This window comes from Dendrobates tinctorius, unplaced genomic scaffold, assembly GCF_039654945.1.
Source record: "Dendrobates tinctorius isolate UK_male_01 unplaced genomic scaffold, ASM3965494v1 ptg000470l, whole genome shotgun sequence".
NCBI lineage: Eukaryota > Metazoa > Chordata > Amphibia > Anura > Dendrobatidae > Dendrobates > Dendrobates tinctorius.
In genome coordinates this window covers 229,687-257,105 of record NW_027362132.1, presented here as the reverse complement: position 1 = coordinate 257,105, position 27,419 = coordinate 229,687, and the positions used below count along the sequence as shown (strand labels likewise).

Genomic DNA, 27,419 nt, shown 5'->3' with positions numbered 1-27,419 from the left:
AAAGTATTCAGACCCCTTTAAATTTTTCACTCTTTGTTTCATTGCAGCAATTTGGTAAATTCAATTTCATACTATCTATTCCTGACACTGGAGTGGCTTATAAACCTCTGAAGTATATAGTTTGAGGTCTGGGATCTGCCAATATGTGGCTAGTTTTCTGACTGTTTCAGATAACATGATACATGATTTTAGTTTTTTTTGGTCTAGTCTCGCTTGAATATAGGTCAATATTAAATAGTCTCCTGATGAGTCACCTTTGGTGAGGACGATGAAACCCATAGAAATGAGAGGCTTGGAGAGTGAGTGTGTAAATGTCACCTCACCCTATATAATGAGACATGGGGTATATGTTTTTTCTATTAGTCACTTTCTGACTAACCTTCAGGGGGTGAATTATAGGTATAGTTTTATATTTGGAATTAATAAAGTTTAGTTTTATCCTTTTGTCAGCAAACATGAGGAATGACAAGAGACAACCCTTTTAAAAAGATTTTTATTTTGGTTAAAACTATTCCAACATTATGAACATAAAAAATTCTTCTCCCCTATGTGACGTCTCTGATGTATATTAACAGTTGATTTCCAAGTAAAATATCTCTCACATTAAGAAAATAAAAATAGCTTCTCCTCTGTGTGAATGCTCTGATGGCAATCAAGAAGCACTTTCTGGTTAAAATATTTCCCACATTCTTAACTGGAAAATGGCTTCTCCCCTGTGTGAGTTCTCTGGTGCTTAACACAATCTGATTTATTGCTAAAACATTTCCCACATTCTGAACATGAAAAAGGCTTCTCCCCTGTGTGAGTTCTTTGGTGGGTAACACAATATGATTTATGAGCAAAACATTTCCCACATTCTGAACATGAAAAAGGCTTCTCCCCTGTGTGAATTCTCTGGTGGGTAACAAAACTTGATTTCTGTGCAAAACATTTCCCACATTCTAAACATGAAAAAGGCTTCTCTCCTGTGTGAGTTCTTTGGTGGGTAACTAAATATGATTTATGTGCAAAACATTTCCCACATTCTGAACATGAAAAAGGTTTCTCCCCTGTGTGAGTTCTCTGGTGCTTAATACAATCTGCTTTATTGTTAAAACATTTCCCACATTCTGAACATGAAAAAGGCTTCTCCCCTGTGTGAGTTCTTTGGTGGGTAACAAAATATGATTTCTGTGTAAAACATATCCCACATTCTGAACATGAAAAAGGTTTCTCCCCTGTGTGAGTTCTCTGGTGCTTAATACAATCTGATTTATTGTTAAAACATTTCCCACATTCTGAACATAAAAAAGGCTTCTCCCCTGTATGAATTCTCTGGTGGGTAACAAAACTTGATTTCTGTGCAAAACATTTGCCACATTCTGAACAGGAAAAAGGCTTCTCTCCTGTGTGAGTTCTTTGGTGGGTAACAAAATATGATTTATGTGCAAAACATTTTCCACATTCTGAACATGAAAAAGGTTTCTCCCCTGTGTGAGTTCTCTGGTGCTTAATACAATCTGATTTATTGTTAAAACATTTCCCACATTCTGAACAGGAAAAAGGCTTCTCCCCTGTGTGAGTTCTTTGGTGGGTAACAAAATTTGATTTTTGTGCAAAATATTTCCCACATTCTGAACAGGAAAAAGGCTTCTGCCCTGTGTGAGTTCTCTGGTGGGAAACACAATTTGATTTCTGTGCAAAATATTTACCACATTCTGAACATGAAAATGACTTCTTTGCTTTAGGATCAGTTTGTTTTTTATTGCCTCCTTTGTGACTTTGATTTCCCTTAGTAGTCAGTAATGAATCAGAAGATGGAACCTGTTTCATAGGATCAGATGACAGATCTTTGCTGTGAATGGATGATGATATATCTGGACTAACAGCAATCCCTTCAGTTACATCTTGTAGGATTTCAAGATCATCAAATTTAAACATTGAAGATGTCAGCTGTCCCTCTGATCTTCTGGTACAGTCATCTGCTAAGATAAAAAACAATTATTTTTTAATAAAATATCCTTGAGTTTTATATTTTTGAACATTTCTACTTAAACTGTCCATAAATGGCAAGCTATGTGTTAGGCGTCGAGTTTCTGCCCCTGCACAGGAGGGAACTCGAGCCTTGCCTTCTGTTGTTTCCCATTCCTCTCCAGCCGGAGAGGAGGCTGCTCTGCAGAGACGTCGGTCCCAACGCCTTGCCCAGGCTAATGCTAGGTGTCTGGTTGCTCCTTTTGGCTCTACTATTATATCATGCGTGAGTCAGCAGCAATCAGACGCTCCTGGGACTAAGTCCTGCTTTTCCCCTACTGAGCATGTCCGTGGGACGACTTATCATTGGAGGTTGGAGGTCACATGCTCAGGTCCTATTGCTGCTCCGATTGGGCCACCAGGAAGGTCTCTGAAGGCTGCAGTTATAAAAGGTTCGCATGGCCGCCCGGCCATGCGCTAATATAGAGACTTGTAGCTAAGTGGTATGTTTGATGATGAATGTCTGACTGGTGAATGTCTTATTATATTTCCCCTTCCTTTGATATGCATGTTGTTAGGGCTTAGGGTCTTTGAGTCAGCACCGAGTACTGGCACTGCCTAGTGCCGCAGTGCTCTCAGCTCCATCTACACTTTAGCACCCGAGGGCGCCATTCAGCACACAGCACCTCGGTACCGCATTACCACAGCGTCTGTCAGAGCAGCGTTGTGCGCAGTTAGTGTGCTTTCCAGCTCTAAGCTGAGGCTGGTTAGTGGCGTCCGCCAGTGCGGCACTGTACATACTCTGTGCGGTAAGCAACTGGCTGCTGCACCCTGTGACAGTTTACAGGGCACAGCGTACCTTAAGGGCATAGCCCTCGCATCACATTAGCGGTTCCGTGCACAAGTGGGTCTAGAGGGGCGCTGACCCCGTGTCTTGGGGCAGCGTCCTGTGATGTCACACTTGCGTTCTAGCCGTAGTCTGTGAGGCTGAACAGACTACGGTTCCTACACCGTTCAGGGTACTCTCTGTGAGGTAACAGAGTTTGCCTCAGTTCACACCGGGGGGCTTTAACCCGCATGAGTTCATCTGTTTGTTACTATACACTGTCTATTATTGTCTAGCAGCAGTTAACACCTCTGCACGGTGGACCCCGGACTGCGACCGCACCTAGCCTCTATGTTTATTTAATTAGGTGCGTTCCGCCAGTCCTTAACACTATGTAAAAAACTTTATTTACCAAAACAATGACAGTTCACAGTCTACTAGAAAACCTTGTTGGATGAACCAGTAGTTTGTGGTGTTCAATTGTTTGTTCATTCTGACTCCCAAATATCGAATAAAAAGAAACCAATGTTATATAGGCGAAAAAAATACCAATTCTCATCTCACAAAAAACAAGACCCCACTCAGGTCCACACTATTAGTGGCTCAAAGGCTGTTGAAAAGCAACAGAGTTTCTATAAACCAATCCAGCAAAATCCGCTCTCACTTCGGAGTCTTGCAGTGTGCGCAAACAACATTTAGGATCCCTGTATTTAGCAATATTATAGTGAGAAGAATCCACTTAATATTTGGTGTGCGTGTAGGGAGGAGGACCCCCGTAGAGTGTCTGGGCCGGAACCAAGGGGACCGCCATCTGGGTTCCTAGAGAAACAGTACCCGGGGGACAACGGAGGAGAGCGAGCTACTGAAAGTGACAGGTCAGCAAGGGGCGGGGCGAGTATAAAGGGGGCAGGGAGTGCGCCGGGAAGTCAGTTGGTAGTACGCCAGACACAGAGAAAGAGACTGTGGGGGTGAGACAGAGCCAGAGTGACTGACGGCGACCAGAGGAGAGATGAGCAGCAGAGAGGAGATCTATGGCGGCCTTCAGAGAGGAGGTACCGAGCTTACCGGCAAGAGACTGTCGCTCCTCTCCAAGTTGGGCCCGCGACCTGCCCACGGTTGTCCTCAACTGCTGCCGCTGCACTCCAGCCCATTGCGGCCTGCCCGTTGTCTCCCGCGGCCGCTGACACGCCACTTCAGCCTGTGGTTGCGGCCTGCCTGCTGCCGCCCAGCCTCCATCCTTGCTGGCGGCCTGTTCATCACCGCCCACAGCTGTCATTACCCCGCTGCAGTTGGCAGTTGGGGCTTGCTCCTCGCCTATGGAGAGACTCTTTGCACATGCCCAGTCCGTGGGCGTGGCCTACCAACCGCCACTCTTCTAGACTGTGTCACTACCCTGCTTGGGGGGACTGGAGTCCCCGTGGACTCGCTAACGAATGGGACCCTGCTGTGGCTACAGGGGGTTACCGCGACGAAAGACTTCCTTAGGGCCTGTTGTGCCCCAACTTCTCCTGGGTAGTGAGACACCTGAAGACTACTACAGTTTCTCAACAGCTGGGCCCAGCGGCTGCGACACCAAAGAAGCCACATCAGCGACACCAAAGCATCCACATCAGCGACACCAAAGCAGCCACACCAGTGACACCGAGAGACGTCAGGAAGGATAAGTTGACTTTAGGCAATAAGGACCCGTGGTTGGCCGTTTCGTGGCCCCATAATATCCGGCCTTGCCGGGTCAGTCACATTCTCGTTAAAAGAAAAGTGTTGTAATTGTTGTTGAGTCCCTGTGAGGACAATTCGTGTTACCCCTTTCTGGTTGTTCAGTATAGCCCTAGTGGCTCCAGTTCATAAACGATACTTTCCAAAACAACACTCAGTCTCGTGTCTCGTCACTGCATCCTGTGAACCTGCTGTTACCTACATTTGGCGTAGTCGGCAGGATGCAGTCTCCAAGCGTGGACAATGGTGCCCCAGACTAGGGCAGGGCTGTGAACTCTACAGATAATGAGGGCCCCCGTTCCAGCATTTCGTTGGGGGCTATGCTGAACAACCTGCCTAGGTTTTCCGGCTCCAATACTATGCTGTGGAGCTGGATAGAGCGGATGCGGGGACTCTTTCGGATGCACCCAATGACTCCTGACCTGGAAGCCGGAGTAGCTCTCATGGCATTAGACGGGGAGGTTCGGAGGTCAGTGATGTTGAGGCCCCCGGGACACCGCAACACCTTTGATAAAGTTTTGCAGATAGTAGAACAAACCCATGGGGACCCAACTAATGTGGGAGAATTAAGGACCCAGTTGTTCAGTCGAATGCAGGGAGAGGGGGAGACTATCACCCAGTATATGAATGTCCTCCAAGAATTGCATACGGCTATTGAAAGAAAGGATGGAGTAGGGGTAGGACCTATTGACATTACCCTACGTGACCTACTGGTGACTGGACTGCAACACCCGTTAATAAAACAGGCATTACGGGAGCAGATCAGAATGAATCCCCGTATAGACTTTTCAGAGGTGGGAAGTCAAGCAGGGGCTCGAGAGCAAGAGCAGGGGATGGCGGTCCCCGTGGGGAAGGTCCGGAGTGTGGAGGCTTCCGTGAAAGCAGTCGAGGAGCCTCAATGGGTGGAAGAGATGAAACAAGAGTTGAGGAACATCATGGGAGAGTTTGCCGAAGTGAAGAGAAGGACCGAGTCTGGGACTGGACGTCCTAGTTTAAATCCCGGCCCCTGGGGGTCCCGCTCCCCGCGGGGCGGTCGGTCTGTGCAGGCCCGGTGTTATGAGTGCAGAGAACCAGGCCACTTCGCCCGAGAGTGTCCGCGGCGTGGGAAATATCCACCCCGGCGGCCATTAAACTAGAGGGCTCCGGGCTGGGGGGACACCGCTTGGAGCCAAAAACCACAACTAGGGGTGGTGGAAGTCCTGAAGATTTGGTCGCAAAATGTCCGGTGGTTTGGGCAGAAGTGGAGGGCCAGGCCGTCCAGTGTCTGGTGGACACGGGGTCACAAGTAACCACCATGCACGCAACTTATTTTCGACAAAATTTCCCTGAGGCAGCGAGACCCCAGTGGGGGCCCATGATCAGACTAGTAGCCGCCAATCAACTACCGGTCCCGGTTGCCGGGGTGGTGTGGGTACAGGTGACGTTGTGCGGTAAATCCCTTGGTCGCAGAGGGGTGGTACTGACTCAAGGAGAAACTGATAAGCAGCATCCATCATCCTAGGCATGAACATACTACGGGAGTTCAGCAACCTGCTCCTCAATGATCCTACGCATAAGATCCTGAAGCAGTGGGGTTCTCTCACGGCCCAGGGACAGGTATTCCAGCAGTTGATGCGGGAAGCGCGGGTACATCGCGCCAGTGGCACCTCTGCTTGTGCTGCCTCCTGGGCAGACTGTGATGGCCCTGCCAATTTGAGTCTCGATACCCTTGGAGGGCATGGAGGTGCAGGTGGAACCATGCTACTCAGAGTGCTTACCTCCTGGCATACTGGTGGCCCGTTCCCTGACTACAGTGCAAAAAGGGACTGTCCTGGTGTGCTGCATCAACCTCGAAGACCGAGACATCGTCCTGAAAGCGCGGACTGAACTGGCCAAGCTAGTAAGGCCTTTAGAGGAAGTGCTGCCGGCTCCTGCGATTCAATTGAGAGTACAATCCAAGAATCCTTGGGAAGTAACGATTTGAATTCTACAGGCCACCAAAGTCTCGGCTCAGCAGAAGGGTCGAAACATCCTGGAACAGATGCGGGCCGAGCTCTCCAGGTTAACTCCAGCCCAGCTCTCACAGATAAAAACATTGCTCGGACAGTACCATGAGGTATTTGCTAGTCATGAGGAAGATTTTGGGTGTACCACCGCCATCACTCATGAAATCCCCACGGCAGGGGTGGCCCCCATCCGAGAACGATATCGACAGATTCCTCCACAACTCTATCAAGGAGGTGAAAACTTTGTTGGCCCAAATGTTGCAAAAGGGGGTGATACGGGAAAGCCAAAGCCCCTGGGCGGCCCCCATTGTGTTGGTCCGTAAAAAAGATGGTACATTACGATTCTGTGTGGATTATCGAAAGCTGAATGCTTGCACTATTAAAGACTCATACCCACTGCCCCGCATAGAAGAATCCTTGTCCGCCTTGGGAAAAGCGACATATTTTTCGACTCTGGACCTGGCCAGTGAGTACTGGCAGGTGCCCATGTCAGAAGAAGATAGGGCCAAGACGGCGTTCATACTGCCTATGGGACTATTTGAGTTCAATCGAATGCCGTTTGGACTGGCCAACGCCGCGGGAACCTTTCAGCGGTTGATGGAGCGGTGTCTGGGAGATCTCAGTTTTGAGGCCACGTTGATATGCCTGGATGATATCATCGTCTATGCTACCACATTTGAGGACCACCTAAAGCGGTTGGGACAGGTGCTCGGCCGGTTGCAAAAGTACGGGTTGAAGGTAAAACCCCAAAAATACCACCTATTTCGCTCCCAGATTGAGTATCTGGGCCATGTCGTCTTGGCAGAGGGTGTGAGGCCATCTCGGGAAAAGGTTGCTCTTATTCAGGAATGGCCTACCCCCGATACGATAAAAGACATGCGGGCATTCCTGGGGTTGGCCGGATACTACTGTTGTTTCATAAAGAATTTTGCATGTTGAGCTCGAGCCCTGCACGACCTGCTGAAGGGGGCTCCGGCTGGGGCAAATGGACGGAAAATCCAGTGGCAACAACCTCAGGAAGAGGCCTTCCGAGATCTCAAGGCTGCTCTCTCGGATGCTCCGGTGTTGGCCTATGCGGATTTCTCGCAACCGTTCATCCTACACACTGACGGGAGTCTTCACGGGCTGGGAGCTGTGTTGTCACAAATTCAAGATGGCCGGGAGAGAGTGATCGCCTATGGAAGCCGCTCACTCCATGACTCCGAGCGCAACCCTGACAATTACAGCTCCTTTAAACTCGAGCTCCTCGCAGTGGTGTGGGCCATGACGGAGCGGTTTGCAGAGTACCTAGCAGGCTCCGAGGTAGTGGTGCGGACCGACAACAACCCACTGGCCCATTTGGAAAAGGCCAAATTGGGGCTCTGGAACAATGATGGGTGGCCCGGATGGCGAAGTTCAACTATAACATCATCTACAAAAGAGGGGCCGAGAATGTCCATGCTGACGCCCTCTCCAGGATTCGACATACAACCCCAGGAAAGAATCAAGATGACGAATTAGAAGGGGATGAGATACTGTTCACCCTCACCACTGCCGTGCTCACAGCTGCCACCCAAAAAGTATCTTCCCCAGAGACCCCAAGGGGCATACTGGAACAATCTCGGGATAAGTGGATACAACAGCAACAAGAAGACAAAGAAGTTGGACTTCTCCGGACGTGGGTTGCCGCTGGCCAACTACCCACTGATTCCCAACGACAAACTTTGACTCAAGACATGTCACTGATGTTTCGACAATGGGAGAGGTTGGTTATCTGAAAGGGACTATTGTACCATAAAATAACATCACAAACAACCTTCATGACGTTTTGGCAGTTGGTTACGCCCGGAGCCTAACTCTATGAACTGTCTCGAGAGGCCCACGAAAAAGGGGCTCGTTTCAGAGCTAAAAAGACCTTGCAATGGTTGCAACAGATAGTTTACCACCCACACCTGCTGGCTGTTGTGGACGAAATTTGCCGGACCTGTCGCCTATGTGAATTAGCCAAACCGCCCGCTCAGCGAGCCTCAGTACAGACAATCGTGACCTCAGCACCCCTCGAGCTCCTGACGGTAGATTACCTGACCATTGGTCCCACATTCCAGGGGTACGTACACTGCCTTGTCATGGTGGATCATTTCACTAAGTTCGCTGTGGTCACCCCCACTCGAGACCAGACCGCGGAGTCGGCCGCCTTCGCAATTTGCAGAAACTTCATACAAGTATACGGCTGCCCCCAACGAATACATTCCAATCAGGGAGCATGCTTTTTGGGAAAAGTTATGGAGGAACTACACCATCTCTATGGGATTGACAAATCTTGGACCACACCATACCACCCGCAAGGAAACGGGGCCTGTGAACGATTTAATCGGACATTAATCCAAATGTTGCGTACTCTGGAGAGTGACAAGAAGGTCCGTTGGCCCGAATATGTTCCTGAATTAGTATGGGTCTATAACAACCGAGTACATCGAGTTACCGGCTACACCTCCTACTCTCTGTTGTTCGGACGAGAGGGAAAAGGAATCACGGGGGTGAGTTGACCCCGAGGAGCCTCAGCCCTGGACCGGAGTATCATCCTGGGTCCGAAATCATCGTCACCGGCTGCAAACTCTTCATCGAATCGTACATACTAAACTCCGAGATTTGGAACACCCTCGAAAGAGTACAACTCCACCTCCCCACATCCAAATCGGGGACCGTGTACTTGTACTAGATCAACGCCCCCAAAACAAACTGGAACCGCGCTGGGAAGAGTCCCTATCGGGTCCTACACCATATCAATCCTGAAGGACCTGTGTAAGAAATACGACCCGAGAAAGATGAAACACTGCCTACTCACATTGTGCATCGTAATATGTTACGCCCGTGTATTTCCACCGACCCGAAGCAACCGGAACCTGTCCCTCCGGCCTCTGAACCTCTACCCATGTTTTAGGACCTGGACAACGACGAAGACTTTCCTCCAACTTCCAGAGGCCCTCCACTCAAAGACGAGCCCACTGAGACAATTAACCCACCACCGTCCACCACCCCAGAAGACCTCACCCCAGTTGAACTAAGATGCTCCGAGCGGTCAACAGCCGGCAAACCCCCCGAACAATTCGAACAAGACCAGTTCATATGGCAACAAAAATTGATACCCCTACAGACCAATCCCAATATACTGAGGCCCTCGCCCGAGGACTGGCGAGCTTACAGGATGAAGGAGTGTAGGGAGGAGGACCCCCGTAGAGTGTCTGGGCCGGAACCAAGGGGACCGCCATCTGGGTTCCTAGACAAACAGTACCTGGGGGACAACGGAGGAGAGCGAGCTACTGAAAGTGACAGGTCAGCAAGGGGCGGGGCGAGTATAAAGGGGGCAGGGAGTGCGCCGGGAAGTCAGTTGGTAGTACGCCAGACACAGAGAAAGAGACTGTGGGGGTGAGACAGAGCCAGAGAGACTGACGGCAACCAGAGGAGAGATCAGCAGCAGAGAGATCAACGGCGGCCGTCAGAGAGGAGGTACCAAGCTTACCGGCAAGAGACTGTCGCTCCTCTCCAAGTTGGGCCCACGACCTGCCCACGGTTGTCCACAACCGCAGCCGCTACACTCCAGCCCATTGCGGCCTGCCCGGTGTCTCCCGCAGCCGCTGACACGCCACTTCAGCATGTGGTTGCGGCCTGCCCTCTGCCGCCCCGCCTCCGTCCTTGGTTGCGGCCTGTTCATCACCACCCACAGCTGCCATTGCCCCGCTGCAGTTGGCAGTTGGGGCCTGCTCCTCGCCTATCGAGAGACTCTTTCCACAGGCCCAGTCCGTGCGCGTGGCCTACCAACCGCCACTCTTCTAGACTTCACTACCCTGCTTGGGGGGACTGGAGTCCCCATGGACTCGCTAACGAACGGGACCCTGCTGTGGCTACAGGGGGTTACCACAATGAAAGACTTATTCTCATTTGCACAAGGAAAGACTAGAAACAATGGGATGAAACTGAATGGGAGGAGACACAGATTAGATATTAGAAAAAACTTTTTGACAGAGTGATCAATGAGTGGAACAGGCTGCCACGAGAAGTGGTGAGTTCTCCTTCAATGGAAGTCTTCAAACAGATGCTGGACAGATATCTGACTGGGATGATTTAGCGAATCCTGCTTTGAGCAGGGGGTTGGACCAGATGGCCCAGGAGGTCCCTTCCAACTCTACGATACTATGATTCTATGACTTCCTTAGGGCCTGTTGTGCCCCAACTTCTCCTGGGTGCTGAGACACCTGAAGACTACTACAGTTTCTCAACAGCTGGGCCCAGCGGCTGCGACACCAAAGCAGCCACATCAGCGACACCAAAGCAGCCACATCAGCGACACCAAAGCAGCCACACCAGCGACACCGAGGGACGTCAGGAAGGATAAGTTGACTTTAGGAAATAAGGACCCGTGGTTGGCCGTTTCGTGGCCCCATAATATCCGGCCTTGCCGGGTCAGTCACATTCTCGTTAAAAGAAAAGTGTTGTTATTGTTGTTGAGTCCCTGCGAGGACAATTAGTGTTACCCTTTCTGGTTGTTTAGTATAGCCCTAACGGCTCCAGTTCATAAACGTTACTTTCCAAAACAACACTCAGTCTCGTGTCTCGTCACTGCATCCTGTGAACCTGCTGTTACCTACATGTGTCTCCTGAAGCACAATCTGGGCACTCTATGTTGGGTAATAATATGGCAAATGTGTAATTTTCACTCTCCAACATCCACTGCGTGTTAATTTCCAGAAAGTGGAAGTCAAAATATTCACTCCTCCTAAGGATTATAACCCTCAGTGAATTAATTTATAAAATGGAATCACTTTATGGGGATTTCGACTATTCTGGTTTTCTGTCATTTAGTTATATTAGGGCTTCTGCATATGGTGTGTCCAATCTCATCTGGGATCTGTTCCTGCTGTCCAGCTGGAGTAATCTGCTCCCTACTTCAGCCAATTGGAAAGTACCACACCCTAGTAAAGCTCAAAGCACATGGCCGGAATCAGATCGTTCAGTCCTCTGTGCTCAGCTTGTGGCTTGTGTATTTGTTTCCTGTTCCGTTTACTGACTACTCTTGTGTCTTCTGATTCTGTATTTTGTCCTTCTGGTTCTGACCCAGCTACCTGACTATTCTTCTTGCCATGTAACACTACAGAATAGCAGGTAACACCATGGTCCAAGCCTAGGGGTCACTGTGTAAGTCCAGATTCATTTTAAGGGTGTTAAAGGGCGATGAACAAGGCAATCCTTGGGATATGGAAAGCAGAGAAGATAGAGCCAAGCATGTTCATGGTGGACATCTTTTGAGCTGCCAGGTGACCATGAACAGTGCTCCCAATACATTGTGTCTGCAAACTATTCCAGCAAGATCTGCATTCATATAGCTAAATGGCGCTCCTTCCCTCCTGAACACTGCCATGTGCCCAGACAGTAGTGTACAACCGTATGTAGGGTATAGTGCGAAGCTGGAAAATAATTTGTAAGATCCATTTGTTTTCTATTATCCTTTGTGAAGAATTCCAAACTTACCACCACATAAAGTGACACACGTCAGATATTAATAATGGGGCCTGATTAGGAACTACTGAAATGATCAAACTCCACAGTCTCCATCAGTAATAAATGAGTAACTAGTGGTGAAACCTCTCTGGGGTAATTAGCGTATGGGTCTCGGAGACTTCACAATCTATACCATCGTAAGCTCCAATATTTTCTGTCAGATGAGTTTCAAGAAGAAATATTAGGCATTTAAAGATAACTGTGTATAAGGCCGGTTTCACACGTCCTGATATTTCTGGTACCGGAGATGTCCATGTGTGTAATACTTGTGGCACATATGTGACAACCGTGTGCCGACCGTTTGCAGCATCAGTACCACAAGGACGGCCGACAGGAAGAAGCACTACAGTAAGCGCTGTTCCCCGGTGGCGGGTGCTGAAGACGCTGTCATCATTCTCCTCTGCTCTGGCGGCGGGGAGAATGATGAGAGTTATATTAAAGTCGGAATGATGACAGCACTTGGGGCTTTTGGGACTATTACGCCCATCAACCTACACCTGGTGCTAAGAAAAGTGACAGCAGGAGCGGATGATGAGAGTATTCCTCACCCACCGCCTGTGCTATAACTAAATAAATGAATGAAAAAAACGGCGTGGGTTCCCTTTTATTTTCTATAACCAGTCCGGCAAAACTCACAACTGGGGGCTGCAACCCTCAACTGTCAGCTTCAGCTTCAGCAAGGCTGGTTATCCAGAATAGAAGGGTCCAGTTTTTTTAATTAATTAAATAATTTAAAAAAACGACGTGAGTTCCCCTCCATTTTTGACAACCAGTCTTGCTAAAGCTGACAACTGGGGGCTGGTATTCTCAGGCTTGTAAGGGGCCATGGATCCCAGCCTAAAAATAGCAGCCCGCAGCTGCCCAGAAAAGGCATATCTATTAGATGCGCCTATTCTGGTGCTTTGCCCGGCTCTTCCCACGTGCCCTGTAGTGATGGCAAGTGGGGTTCATATTTGTGGGGTTGTATTGTCACGTGACATCAAGCCCACGGCTTAGTAATGGAGAGTAAGACACCTATCCATTACTAATCCTATAGATATATGGTAAATAAAGACACAGCCAGAATAAAGTCTTTTATTAGAGATAAAACAAAACACAGGGTAAGTAGGAAGAGCCGGGCAAAGCGTCGGAATTTCTTGGTTTTCTAGGCAGCTGCGGGCTGGTTATTGTTTAATCTGTATTTGTAGTTTTCAGTTAATGAGATTCTCGTGCTTCGGGGTGGGATTGTGGGAGTGGCTGTGGGTTGGGCTGTGGGCGGGGCCTTATGTGGTGCTCTGCGTACATATTAATTTGTATTTGCTTATGACACTGATTCTTCAGTGACCTGCCCCCTATTTTACATAAAAAATTACATCCAGAAAAATGTCACTGGCGATGGCGGCGCCTACACAGTAGCATCTATAAGTAAGAGATAGAGGCTACTGGACAGGGGCCGCTGGTGACATTTTACTGGTTGTAATTTTTTTCTAAGCCTCACAATAGCCACAATATTATAGGCATTATCAGCAATAATATCAACACTATTATATGCATTATGTAATAATGGGGGGCAGGTCAGTGAGCGACCTTTCATAAGCCAATACAGATGAATATGTAATCAGAACACCACATAAAGCCCCGCCCACAGCCCCGCCCACAGCCCCGCCCCAGAGCACGAGAATCTCATTAACTGAAGACTACAAATACAGATTACACAACAACCACAAGACGGATTTCATCACCAGGTATCATTGTAATCAGTATAACAGCGCTGACCTGACAGTGTCTGTAGGTTACTATGCACCATCCTGCTGACAAGTTCCCTTTAAATTTAGATCTCAGACATTTGGAAGCGGCGATGGAGAGATTTTTTCAAGACTATCAGGGAGTTACAGACTCACATTAGGCAGGAAGGCCGATCCCACCACAATCAAACTATCATACAGAAGGAACAGGTTAAAACAAAAGACAGAATAAAAAAATATGTTACATCTCCAACAACAACGTATGTATGAGGGGAGAACACTAAACTGGAGCTGCACTCATCTGTGGTGGACCATTGGAGCCACTATGAGTCCTGACCGGAAGAGTAGAGAAAGTATTAGCGCCCCCATTTCAGGAGAGATTGTGCAGTAATCTGAATTCCTTAGGATGGAAAACATAATGGAATTCATGACGTTTAATAAATCTATGAAACCAGGGCTGGAGCCAGCACATCTCCTGCAGGTGGGAATAAATGTATATTACAGCCATCAGCTTAGAGATATATCAGGGCACAGGTGTAATGTTTGTCCTGTAGTTTATCACAATTCTCCTTGAAATTACCGTATTTTTTGAACCATAAGACACACCTAGGTTTTAGAGGAAATTAGGAAAAAAAATTGAAACAAAAAATGTGGTCAATTCTGTACTTAATATCCCCTATCCTGGTATATATGGTCCCCTCATCCTCATTCTGATATACATGGCCCCCTCATCCCTATCCTGGTATGCATGGATCCCTCATCCCTATCCTGGTATGCATGGCCCCATCCCTATCCTGGTATGCATGGCCCCATCCCTATCCTGGTATGCATGGATCCCTCATCCCTATCCTGGTATGCATGGCCCCTTCCCGATCCTGGTATGCATGGCCCCATCCTGATCCTGGTATGCAGGGTCCCCATCTCGTTCTAGTATGCATGGTCCCATCCCTATCCTGGTATGCATGGCCCCATCCTGATCCTGGTATGCAGGGCCCCCATCTCCTTCTAGTATGCATGGCCCCATCCCGATCCTGGTATGCATGGCCCTATCCCGATCCTGGTATGCAGGGTCCTCATCTCGTTCTAGTATGCATGGCCCCATCCCGATCCTGGTATGCAGGGTCCCCATCTCGTTCTAGTATGCATGGCCCCATCCCAATCCTGGTATGCAGGGCCCCCATCTTGTCCTGGTATGCATGGTCCCATCCCTATCCTGGTATGCATGGCCCCATCCTGATCCTGGTATGCAGGGCCCCCATCTTGTTCTAGTATGCATGGCCCCATCCCAATCCTGGTATGCATGGCCCCATCCCGATCCTGGTGTGCAGAGTCCTTATCTCGTTCTAGTATGCATGGCCCCATCCCGATCCTGGTATGCATGGCCCCATCCCGATCCTGGTATGCAGGGTCCTCATCTCGTTCTAGTATGCATGGCCCCATCCCGATCCTGGTATGCAGGGTCCCCATCTCGGTCTAGTATGCATGGTCCCATCACAATCCTGGTATACAGGGCCCCCATCTTGTCCTAGTATGCATGGCCCCATCTCATTCTGGTATGTGGGTCACCCTACCAGGGCTGTGGGGTACTCGGTAGCGGGCCGGTATCAGCGGGATGTGTCACAGCAGCAGTGACCCGGTCCGTGGCCCTGGGCGCCCAAGTAATAGGGGAGATTGAATGGTGGAAATACAATGGATTAGATGAATAGTTCGTGACGCCACCTGTGGTGTTCAGCAATTGAGATGTTAAGCCGACGCTGTATGCAGATCCTCTGGGACTGGAGGTGTGGTGCAGCAAAGATGTTGACGCTCCCCACAGGTGGAGCTGTAGTCCCAGGGCAGTGTAAAGGGAGATGATAGTGGGGAGACGTGTACGGTGCAGAAATGTAGCGGTGCTGAGGGTGTTGGTGCCGGAATGAGTGGAGGACACCAGGGCTTGTAGTTCCAAAGCTTTACTCACAGTCTGTAGTACATACGGGTGCCTGCCTCCGTGCTGTGTCCTCCGGGTCAGGGACTCAGTCAACCTCCAGGCAAGATGGAATGCTCCCTTCCAACACTCCGCCAACATGTGCCTTCCTGAACGTCTCCTCTATAGCGCCTTTGAGTGAAGTACTCCCAGTACTGAGTTACACTGGAGTTCCTCGTGACAGATGTTCCCAAGAACTCTACTTGTACGGCAGACAGCTGTAGCCTGCTTCGGGGACTCCTTGCTCCTAAGTCCCGGCTCACTATCAATGTTGCTGTTGTGCCCCCAAGTCTTAGATGGGAGTAGTGCATTTACAGCCCACTACTCCTCCGGTGTCTGCTGTAGGACCATTAGTATCCATACAACCTCGGGGACCGGGCCCCGGCCTTGTGCTTAGCACTTCTAGGCAGGGTTCTCCTCTAACCAACGTCCTCTGTTCCCTTTTACTCCTCACGTTCCATACTAGTCTCTCCTTCTTATGGAAAATCAGGTTTCTCTTCAATGTCTTTCTCTTTCTTTCCTTTCCCGTGCCAGCAGACCCAGGTCAATGTGATCTGCTGCAGCACTTCCTTCCTCCATCCCTCTCTCAGGGATCTTCTCTCTCCTCAATCTCAACTCACACTGAACTCCCACTGAACTAAAATCCTAAACCTTCCCGCTCTTTTATGTATTCTAACTCCACCCGCTTCCCAGCACGTTTCGTGTTCCAAGCAGGGAGCCACCAAAGGTGCTCTGCTACACTCCAAGCAGGGAACCGCAATGTGGCTTTGCTACACTACTTTGTGATGATGGGTGCAGGTGTTGGAGCGTGGTCAGGAGCCTCCAACTTACCTGGATGGTGGGGTACCACACCTCAGGAGGAGGTGCAGTACCTTTGTGGCAACTGAACCCTCAGGGGCGCCACATATGCATGGCACCTCATCGCTATCCTGGTATGCATGGCCCCATCCTTATCCTGGTATGCATGGTCCCATCCCAATCCTGCTATGCACGGACCCCATCTCGTCCTGATATTCAGTGACTTATTTCGTCCTGGTATGTAGGGCCGCATCGCATCCTGGTATGCATGGCCCCATCTCGTCCTGGTATGCAGGGCCCCACCGTATCCTGGTATGCATGGCCTCAGCTCATCCTAGTATGCAGGGCCCCATCCTTATAAGAAGCCCCTACCCCCATTCCTATCCTGGTATACATGGTCCCATCATAAAACATTGAAAAAAACAAACCATGACACTTACCTACCCGGCGCTCCCTCACAGCGTCCTGCTCCGGTGCTAGCAACGGCTATTTGCTTGTAAGCAGCGCTGAGAACAGTGAGTATTCATGAATATTTATTTCTCTTAAGTAGCGGCACACGTGACCGCCGGTAGCAGCAGGAAGCCGGTGGCTGACACTGCACAATACTGAAGAGCAATGAATACTCACTGCCCTTTGTGTGCACAGTCCTGGCAGCTGTGCTCTGCTTGTGAGCAGCACGTGACGTCCCTGCCATGCGCTGCTTACAAGCATATAGCAGTTGCTGGCACCGGAGCAGGACGCAGAGTAGGTAAATGTAATGGGTTTTTTTTTTAATGTTTTCTGATGGGACCAAGCATTCCAGTATGGGGATGGGGTTGGGGGCCAATTATAAGGATGGGGCCATGCATACCAGGACCGGGGTTGGGGGCTAATCATATCAAGATACTATTATTAAAGAGGAATGAATATTCATTGCCCTCCAAGCCCATGAGTGTGGAATGCAGTGAATATTCATTTCTCTTTTGCAGCGAGATCAGGAGTTAGCTCCAGCCTCCTGTGACCCGCTGCTCTGCCGATGCCATTCCCCCACCTCCACACCACAGCCAGAGCCAGTACATCCGGACTAAGACGCACCCCCCATTTTCCTCCACATTTTTGAAGGATAAAAGTGCATCTTATAGTCTTAAAAATATGGTAGTTTTAATACAAATTAGAAAGTCAGGATAAAGGGAAACTCTGCTGTTATTGTACAGAAATTCACACTTGGCCTCACTGCACATTTACTGTTGTCGATCATAAAAGGGAAGTTTGGCCAGAAAGACTGGACCTGGTCTTGTAGGGACCATGAGACATTCAGTAGCACAGAAGGGAGAGAAGATTCATCCGATAAGATCTCAGGGATCTAGGAAGCCAACAGCATCATCACCCTCCGCTTTCTCTTACGGGCCCATCATGATATTTTTCTTCAAGTGATTTTCTATCTTGTCAGCACATTCTACGTACGCTGTCATTTGGCTTTATAGTTACAGATCTGGGCAGGTAATGGTCAGCGTCTTCTAATCTCAGGGAGTAGGTGGATCTACCAGGTTCTAAGTTCTATAGAAAAGGGCTTTCAATGCCCAAAATCATTTGAACAGTTTTGGGTGGAGGAGAATGGTGTGGTCTAGAGGCAAAATGGTGATCATGGTAATACGGCCGGACTACACCACCGATAAAGCAGCCACAGCCGGTGACTGAGAGGAATCTGTGACTTCTCTGCATTCAGTGGTTCCTACTCACCTGGGTAGTCATATGTGGGAATCTCCTCTTTACACCGCTCATCACCCCTCACATATGTCTCTGTAGTATTAATATGGGTCAGATCTTCACCCTGAAACTAATATTGTAAAAGTCACAGACAGATGGAGAAGTCCCATCTATGATCAGCTCTAATCCTGCCATCTCCACCGTTCTCATTACACAAGTATAAAACATATAATACTGGTGGATAAAACAAGACTGAGCACAAGACCTTCACAGCCGTCTACACATCATAGGGGAGATCTCCTGACACCTTCTCTCCATCTACCTGATGATCCTGAGGAACAGTGGGATCTTCTTGGTTACAGTCCTGTGGAAGAAGAGGACGGGGACATCTTTCTGGTGTTGTCCTCTTACTGGATAGATCTGGAGGAAACACATACAGGGACTGAATTCATTCTCTACATACAGATAATTATAGGCCGTGTGTATTTAGTCCTGTCTATTACCTGGAGATGTGAGGGGCTGGGGAACCTCCATTATGACGTTCTTGCACAGATCTCTGTGTCCTTCTAAATACTCCCACTCCTCCATGGAGAAATAGACAGCGACATCCTGACACCTTATAGGAACCTGACACATACAATGATACCGTCATCCCCCCGATCCCTTCATAGTGTTACTGTATAATGTCCCAGCATTCCCAGCAGTGTCACCTCTCCAGTCAGCAGCTCAATCATCTTGTAGATGAGTTCTAGGATCTTCTGGTCATTGATGTCCTCATGGATCAGGGGGTGAGGTGGAGGCCCTGTGATTGGGCTCAGGGGTCTTCCACATCCCTCAGACACAGGGTCCTGACAGCAATCACTAGAGGTCTTCTTCACCACTGTGTAATCCTGGTTATGGAGAGACACATTAATAAATCTCACTCCAGACATTTCCAGAGTCCTCACCTCTCCAGTTCTGTCCATCTGTTATTCCCATAGATAAGAATGATGTGATGTGACATCAGAATCTCTCACCTCTCCAGTGAGACGGAAGAGGATCTCTAGGGTGAGGTGTAATATCCTCTCCGCCATCTTGTCTCTGTCCATATCCATCCTTGATGGGTAAATCAGGAAAATTCTCTTTTGTAGAAGATCTTCACTGAGAGGATCCGATATTGTAGAGACCTGAATGAGAAGAAGATGATCCGATGTAACATCATAAGAATCCTGTGTAATAATACACTTACTGGAGATAATAAGGGAAACATATGAGGAGATTTATTATCTTACAGGGTTTAGTTTTCTTCCCTGACATCTACTAATAAAACCTATATATTTAGGCCACAGACAACAAGCAGTTTCCTCCTCGGAGTCGGCAGCTGAACACGTTCCTCATAGACTCATCTTCCATAACGCTAATTCTCGTCTCATTACCGACACTGGAATCGGCATTAGCAATACTGCAGGAGAGATTCATTACACGCAGTAGCGTAGCTACTGGGGGTGCAGAGGGGGTGGTCGCCCCGGGCCCTGTATTCTGAGGGGGCCCACCCGGAGCTACGCTACTGTCAGGGCTGGCGTTTGTACTTCACATGTATCAGAGTGCAGGGAGTGAGTCATGTGATCGCTCTTCAGTCTGTGGAGGAGAGGGGGAAGGAAGGTCACCCACCCAATCCAGGATGAGCGCGCTCTCCTTCAAAGCTCCCTGCTGCAGAGAAGTCATTATCCCCAAAAGCCTGGACGCAGCGGGGCTTGCTCTGCCTCTGACTGTGAGCTGAGCTCACTGTCTGCACTCTTCTGCTTCTGTCTGGAAGGAGCCTGACAGCCAAGGAGGCTAGGAGCAGCACTGAGGGCCAGGGACACACTGGACACAGCATGAGGACTGATGAGTATCTTGGCACATGTCATTTACTATTTGATATGTCTAATCTGTTGGTCGAATATATACATACAGATATATCAAGCAATGAAGGTTCTTAAAGGGTTTGTCCACTACTTTAAATTAACCCCCCAATGTATCCCCCTGGCGCCCCTAATGAATTTTGTAAATACCTCATGTTGTCTATACTGCCTGTGAGCGTCGCTATCGCTGGCCGCTCACAGGCAGCACATGACCCCTGGCTGCAGCCGGCTCTTGCTTCTGTTGACGTCCTGACAAGTGCTGGCAGCAGCCGGGGGTCCATCTTCCTCCTTCCACACTGGCTGCCAGGCTGTGGGCACAATTATCCCCCCGCGTCACACCCGGCATCCACTACGTGCCCATTCATTGAGAAAGCGTGCAGTGGCTGCTGGGTGTGACCCCGGGGGTAACCCCGCCCACAACCCAGCAGCCACTGCGGGGTCCCAGTGCTGAGTCACGCCTCACTTGTGATGTCAGCGCTGGGTTACGTGCTGCCTGTGAGCGACCAGCGATAATGCCGCACACAGGCAGAATAGGCAACATGAGGTATTTACAAAATTCATTAGGGGCCTGGGGGGGATACATTGGGGGTTAATTTAAAGTAGTGGACAACCCCTTTAAACTTTTATGTGTTGTTTATCCTGCAAGCTGGACAGAGACTAAGGGTATGTGCACACGCTGCTTATTCCATTGTGGATTTTTCTGCATGGACTCTGCAGAATCCACAGGTAAAGCGACCTGTGTTTTACCTGTGGGTTTCCTGCGGATTTAGTGCGGATTTGCTCTGAGTTTTTACACTGTGGATTCCTATAATGGAATAGGTGTAAAAACGCTGTGGAATCCGCACAAAGAATTGACATGCTGCAGAAAATAAACCGCTGCGTTTCCGCGCTGAATTTCCCGCAGCATGTGCACAGCGGTTTTTGTTGCTCACTATGGGCCTGATTCACCGTCTCTCCTGCCTTGATTGACATGGCTGACGTCTCCTGTGTCATCCACTGTCTGTCCAGCTCTCGCACCTGCACAGGAGGGAATAGGAGCTGCGCAGCACAACAGACTGGATGACATAGGAGGCGTCAGCCACGTCAGTAAAGGCAGGAGGATGGCAATTGTGGGGTCAGAGGAGGCGCTGAGCAGGGACCATAGACACTCATCCGACTGGACGCTGCCGATTAGCTTACGAGAAGGAGAATGATTATTTTCTTAAGTTTGCGAGCGGCTGGAATCTTGCAGGATGGCTTTTTAAATGTGGCTAAAAGGCGGTGGCTACAGGTCTTACAGATTAAAGGGAGCCTTTCAGCATGCTGTCCCCATATAAGGTCCGACCAGCATCGCCCTCACATACAGTGTTCTAGAATGCTCTCTATATGTCCCCAATCCTCTATGCAAGGCACAAAAAAGAGCTTTTATTATACTCACAGACGGCGCTGTCTGGGCATCTCTAGTCCTAATCCGGTGCTCACCCTCTTCTTGTGATCGCTGTCCCGCTTCGTGTGGAAGATGCGTCCTACATCATGCATTCAGTGTCCTCTATCGCACTTCTGTGCAGGCGCACTTATCTTTGCCCTACTGAAGTCAGAGCATAGTATTGTAGTGCGCATGCGCCGGCTTTACATCCAGGTCATCAGCGCACTTTAGCCTTTCCCAGCACATACGCACTACAGTACTTAGCTCTGCTTTCAGCAGCCCAGAGAAAAGTGCGCCTGCACAGGAGCACAATGGGTGACACTGTGTGGATGACTAAGGATGTGTCATCCAGATGATGCAGTTATGGAGAATGGCGATCTTAAGTCAAGACCAGCTATGCCTTGGTGAGCGCCATTGGTGAGTATAATGAGAGGTCATTTTTATGCCTTGCAGAGGCGATAGGGGCAGATTTACAGCTTTCCATATAGACTCTGCCTATGGGGAAGCATTATGCTATAGAGGCTGCCTATGAGGGTGCATTATACTATATAGTCTTCCTATGGGGGTGCATTACGCTATAGAGGCTTCCTATGGGGATGCATTACATTATAGAGGCTGTCTATGGGGGTGCATTACACTATAGAGGCTGCCTATGGGGATGCATTATACGATAGAGGCTGCCTATGGGGATGCATTACATTATAGAGGCTGCCTATGGGAATGCATTACATTATAGAGGCTGCCTATGGGGAGTGCATTACATTATAGAGGCTGCCTATGGGGGTGCATGATACTATAGAGTCTTCCTATGGGGGTGCATTACATTATAGAGTCTGCCTATGGGGATGCATTACATTATAGAGGCTGCCTGTGGGGGTGCATTATACTATAGAGACTGCCTATGGGGGTGCATTATACTATATAGTCTTCCGATGGGGGTGCATTACACTATAGAGGCTGCCTATGGGGGTGCATTATACTATAGAGGCTGCCTATGGGGGTGCATTACGCTATAAAGGCTTCCTATGGGGGTGCATTATACTATATAGTCTTCCTATGGGGATGCATTACATTATAGAGGCTGCCTATGGGGATGCATTACATTATAGAGGCTGCCTATGGGGGTGCATTATACTATATAGTCTTCCTATGGGGAGTGCATTACATTATAGAGGCTGCCTATGGGGGTGCATGATACTATAGAGTCTTCCTATGGGGGTGCATTACATTATAGAGGCTGCCTATGGGGATGCATTACATTATAGAGGCTGCCTGTGGGGGTGCATTATACTATAGAGACTGCCTATGGGGGTGCATTAGACTATATAGTCTTCCTATGGGGGTGCATTACATTATAGAGGCTGCCTGTGGGGGTGCATTATACTATAGAGACTGCCTATGGGGATGCATTATACTATATAGTCTTCCTATGGGGAAGCATTACACTATAAAGGCTGCCTATGAGGGTGCATTATACTATATAGTCTTGCTATGGGGGCGCATTATACTATAGAGGCTGCCTATGGGGGTGCATTACACTATAGAGTCTGCCTATGGGGGTGCATTATACTATATAGAGAGGTGTGACATGGGCAGATGGCGGCAGCATGACACAGATTTGGTGCCAAGCAAAGTAAAGGGGTGCGGGGAGGAATCTGAGGTACCGGCCATGGTAAAGTGCCCGAGGCAGCTGGTTGTGGGGCAGAACTCTGCTTACAGGGGCATAATGGGGGCATTACACTATAGAGGCTGCCTATGGGGGTGCATTACACTATAGAGGCTGCCTATGGGGAGTGTATTATACTATATAGAGAGGTGTGACAGGGGCAGATGGCGGCAGCATGACACAGATTTGGTGCCAAGCAAAGGAAAGGGGTGCGGGGAGGAATCTGAGGTACTGGCCATGGTAAAGTGCCCGAGGCAGCTGGTTGTGGGGCAGAACTCTGCTTACAGGGGCATAATGGGGGCATTACACTGTGTGGGACCAAGAAAGGGGCCCTGTACTATGGGAACACTCCGTCTCCTCACTGCCTGTACTCCATAGTGGGGTCGTATGTATCTATTACAGGAAACAGCACAGAAACGTGATGATTCTTATAAAGAGTCTCAGTGCAGAAGGGGTTAATGTCCCCTGTGCTCAGTAATGGGGGGAATCTCCACATACCTCCACCTGCAGAGCCGCACTCCACATATATGGCTGCTCTGTGCACAGGACCTGTGATGAGGTCACAGGAGGGGAGGAGTCAGGGGTCACATGATCTCCGGAGTGCAGACCTCCATGGAGGCTTCTCCTCAGTCAGTGACATTCCCGCCATTATTCGCCCCTCACTACTGGCACAATTACCCCGCGCCGCCTTCTCTACACAGTGTTATGTGTGGAATGTGACGTGTGATTTCTCTGGAGGGAAATAGACCCCACACATGAGGGAATTATCACCAGTTACCGGCCGTCTACTATATGGCGGCATATGATTGTGCTATTGACTCCACACCAGGAGCTAAAATGCCCAAATCTCGGTTATTTCCTCCTTCCAGAGTCCGGCTGAGGCCGGGGTCACACATAACGTATAAGAAATCGGTCCGTGTTTCAGGGCCGAGAATGGCAGAGATGTTCCCTGATCAGGAATCCGTGTGTCCTCCGTGTGCAGAGCGAGGATGCGATTTCCTCACATCAAAGTGTCCGTGTGGAGAGATTTTACTGAAAAATGGACATTTGACGGATCCATGGCCTGAAATATTATAGGTCTTTATAGTTCATACAGATATAGATGGCAGAATCGCCGATAATTCTGTAAAATCATTACAGAACCCGACAGGATAGGAGACATAGTTCACACACAATAAACCATTGCAGAACCATTAGATTTATAGATGTCAGTGACTAATAGTGTCAGTACTATGTGTACTATGGCTAGAGGAGCACTAGGGTGAGGGCAAAGGACACTGCTTCCGAGACACGAGGAGCGTGCCCCTCTAGACCCATTAGCCTGGAACCGCTACTGCGGAGCCAGGGAATGTTCCCCCTGGAACACTGTGCCCTGTTAACCGTCACAGGGCGCAGCACACATTAGACTGCCGCTCTGAGCATGTACTGCCTCTGCACTTACAGTCGCCACTAACCAGCCTGAGCTTGGTGCTGGAAAGCACACTATCTGCACGGCGCCGTACAGACGGATGCTGCTACACATGCGGTACTGTGATGCCTGTGCTGACTGACGCCCACTGGCGCTAACGGATGAGAGAGCTGAATGCACTGTGGCTCTAGGCAGTATCAGTACTAGGTGCTGACTCTAACTCTGTGACCCTAACTCATACACAACCGAGGGAGGGGAGTCATAATGAGTCATTCACCTGTCTCATACAGCCATCATCACACACACCACTATAACAATAAGAATTAATCTCTATCATAGCACATAGCGGGGCGGCCATGCAAGGCTTTTATAGCCACGACCTTCCGGGACCTTCCTGATGGTCGAATCAGAGCAGGAGCTGGACCTAAGCATGTGACCTCCGATCTCCAATGAGAGATCGTCCCACGGGCATGCTCAGTGGACCGAAAAGAGGACTTAGTCCCTGGAGTAGCTCGCTGCTGACCAGCATACTAAGTCGCCCGGAGCAAAGGTCGGAGCAGGACGCCGGTGCATGTCGGCGGAGACCCTCATTCTCTCCTTGGAGGCCCGGATGGCATCCTGAGTGCATTCCCAAATGTCACGAGCCTCCACCACCCAGTCTGCCACCCTGGAATAGGTGGACAACACGGGCATAGGGACAGGGACGCGCGGAAGCTGGCCATAATTAAGTAGGAATGGGGTCTAGCCGGTGGAATCGGCCACAGCATTGTTCAAAGCAAACTCCGCCCACGGTAGCAGGGATTCCCAGTCATCTTGCCTGGCCGAGACAAAATTTCATAGGTATGTGACCATGGTCTGGTTGGATCTCTCTATCAACCCGTTCGTCTCGGGATGATAGGCTAAACATTCCCAAATCCTGCAACCTTTCCTTATAAGACAGGTTTTGCAGACCGGTCACCATTCTGGTCGCTCTTTTCTGAACTTGCTCCAGTTTGTTGATGTCTTTTTTAAAATGTGGCACCCAAAACTAGACACAGTATTCCAGATGAGGTATGACCAAAGAGGAGTCGAGGGCAATAATGACTTCACGTGATCTAGACTGTATGCTTCTGTTAATACATCCTAGAATTGCATTTGCCTTTTTTGCTGCTGCATCACACTGTTGACCTATTAGTATACCCAAGTCTTTTTCACATGTGCTGTTGCTTAGCCCTATTCCTCCCATTCTGTATATGCTTTTCTCATTTTTATTGCCCAGATGTAGTACTTTGCATTTTTCCCTGTTAAAAACCATTCCACTAGTTGCTGCCCACTGCTCCAGTTTATTTATATCTTTTTGAATCCTTTCTCACTCTTCTCTAGTATTAGCTATCCCTCCTAGCTTTGTGTCATCAGCAAATTTAATCAGTTTACCCTCAATTCTTTCATCTAAATTGTTGAAAAAGATGTTGAACAATACAGGGCCCAGGACAGAGCCCTGTGGTACCCCACTTGAGACATTCTTCCAACTGGATGTGCAGCCATTTACGACTACTCTTTGGGTGCAATCACTAAGCCAGTTATGAATCCACCTAACAGTTGCCTTGTCCATTCCATACCAAGTCATTGTTTTCAATAAGGATTGTGTGAGATACTTTGTCAAATGCTTTGCTGAAGTCAAGATATACTATATCTACAGCATTTCCCTGATCCACCCAATCAGTGATTCTGTCATAGAAGGAAATTAAGTTAGTCTGACATGACTTATTAGTTACAAACCCATGCTGACTCTGTTTAATCACTTCATTCTTATCCAGGTACTGACATACATGTTGTTTAATAATTTGTTCAAAGATCTTTCCTGGTATAGAAGTCAGACTCACCGGCCTATAGTTGCCTGGGTCCACCTTCTTCCCCTTTTTGAAGATAGGAACAACATTTGCTCTTCTCCAGTCTTCTGGAACTTCTCCTGTACTCCAAGTATTTTCAAATATTATGGAGAGGGGTTCAAAAATTTCTTCTGCTATCTCCTTCAGTACTCTAGGGTGTAGTTCATCAGGACCTGGAGACTTGAATTCATTTAAGTTAGCTAAGTGTTTCCTCACTATCTTTCTGTTTATAGATATCCTGGATTCCTCTATTCCCTTAATAGGACAGTGAAGAACAGTTGATGTTACATTTCCTTTCTGAGAGAAAACAGATGCAAAATAGGAATTTAAAAGTTCGGCCTTCTCAACATCCTGTCTTACCATTTCATCATTTTCATCCGGTAAAAATCCTATAGCATCTTTGACTTTTCCTTTACTTTTGACATATCCCCAAAATCCTTTATTATTGCTTTTGATGTCTCTTTCAAGCCTCAATTCATTGTCAGCTTTAATAATCTGATTTGTGCCCTGCAGGTTCTGCAGACAGCATTATATTCTTCTTTAGATATGCCTCCCTCTTTCCTTTTTATAAACATTTCATTCTTCCTTTTTAGCATGTGCTTAAGTTCTGTGTTCATCCATCCTGGTTTCCTTAAATGCTTCCTATTCTTCCCTCTTTTTGGAATTGTTAACAATTGTGCTTTGAGAATTTCATTTTTCAAGATTTCCCATCCTTCCTGGACATTTTTGTCCTTAAGGATATCCAGCCATTGGATCCCTCCAATTCTCTTTCTGAATCCCTTAAAATCTGCCTTTCTGAAATCTAACCTTGACGTCTGAGTCTTCACAGGTCTTCCTCCTCTAGTTATCCAAAATTCTAAAATAGCATGGTCACTACCTCCTAGGGTCCCAGCCACTTTTACCTCCTCAACCATTTCCTCCCTGTCTATAAGGATTAGATCCAAGGTAGCAGTTCCCCTTGTTTTCTCCCCTACCTTTTGGAAGACAAAGTTGTTAGCAAGAGAGG

The 27,419-nt window shown here is 48.5% G+C and overlaps 1 protein-coding gene across 1 annotated transcript in view; it reads right to left on the bottom strand.

The window, feature by feature from the left end:
* Window positions 1-477: 477 nt before the first annotated feature.
* The window catches only part of LOC141077902 (uncharacterized), a 59,736-nt gene continuing 32,794 nt past the window's right edge, over window positions 478-27,419 (bottom strand). The window contains exons 5-6 of the mRNA XM_073564673.1: window positions 19,062-19,073; window positions 478-1,637 (exon numbers count right to left, since the gene is read on the bottom strand). Coding sequence (XP_073420774.1) covers window positions 691-1,637; window positions 19,062-19,073 — 959 coding nt within the window. The 3' untranslated portion in view covers window positions 478-690. The remainder of the gene's footprint in view (window positions 1,638-19,061; window positions 19,074-27,419) is intronic.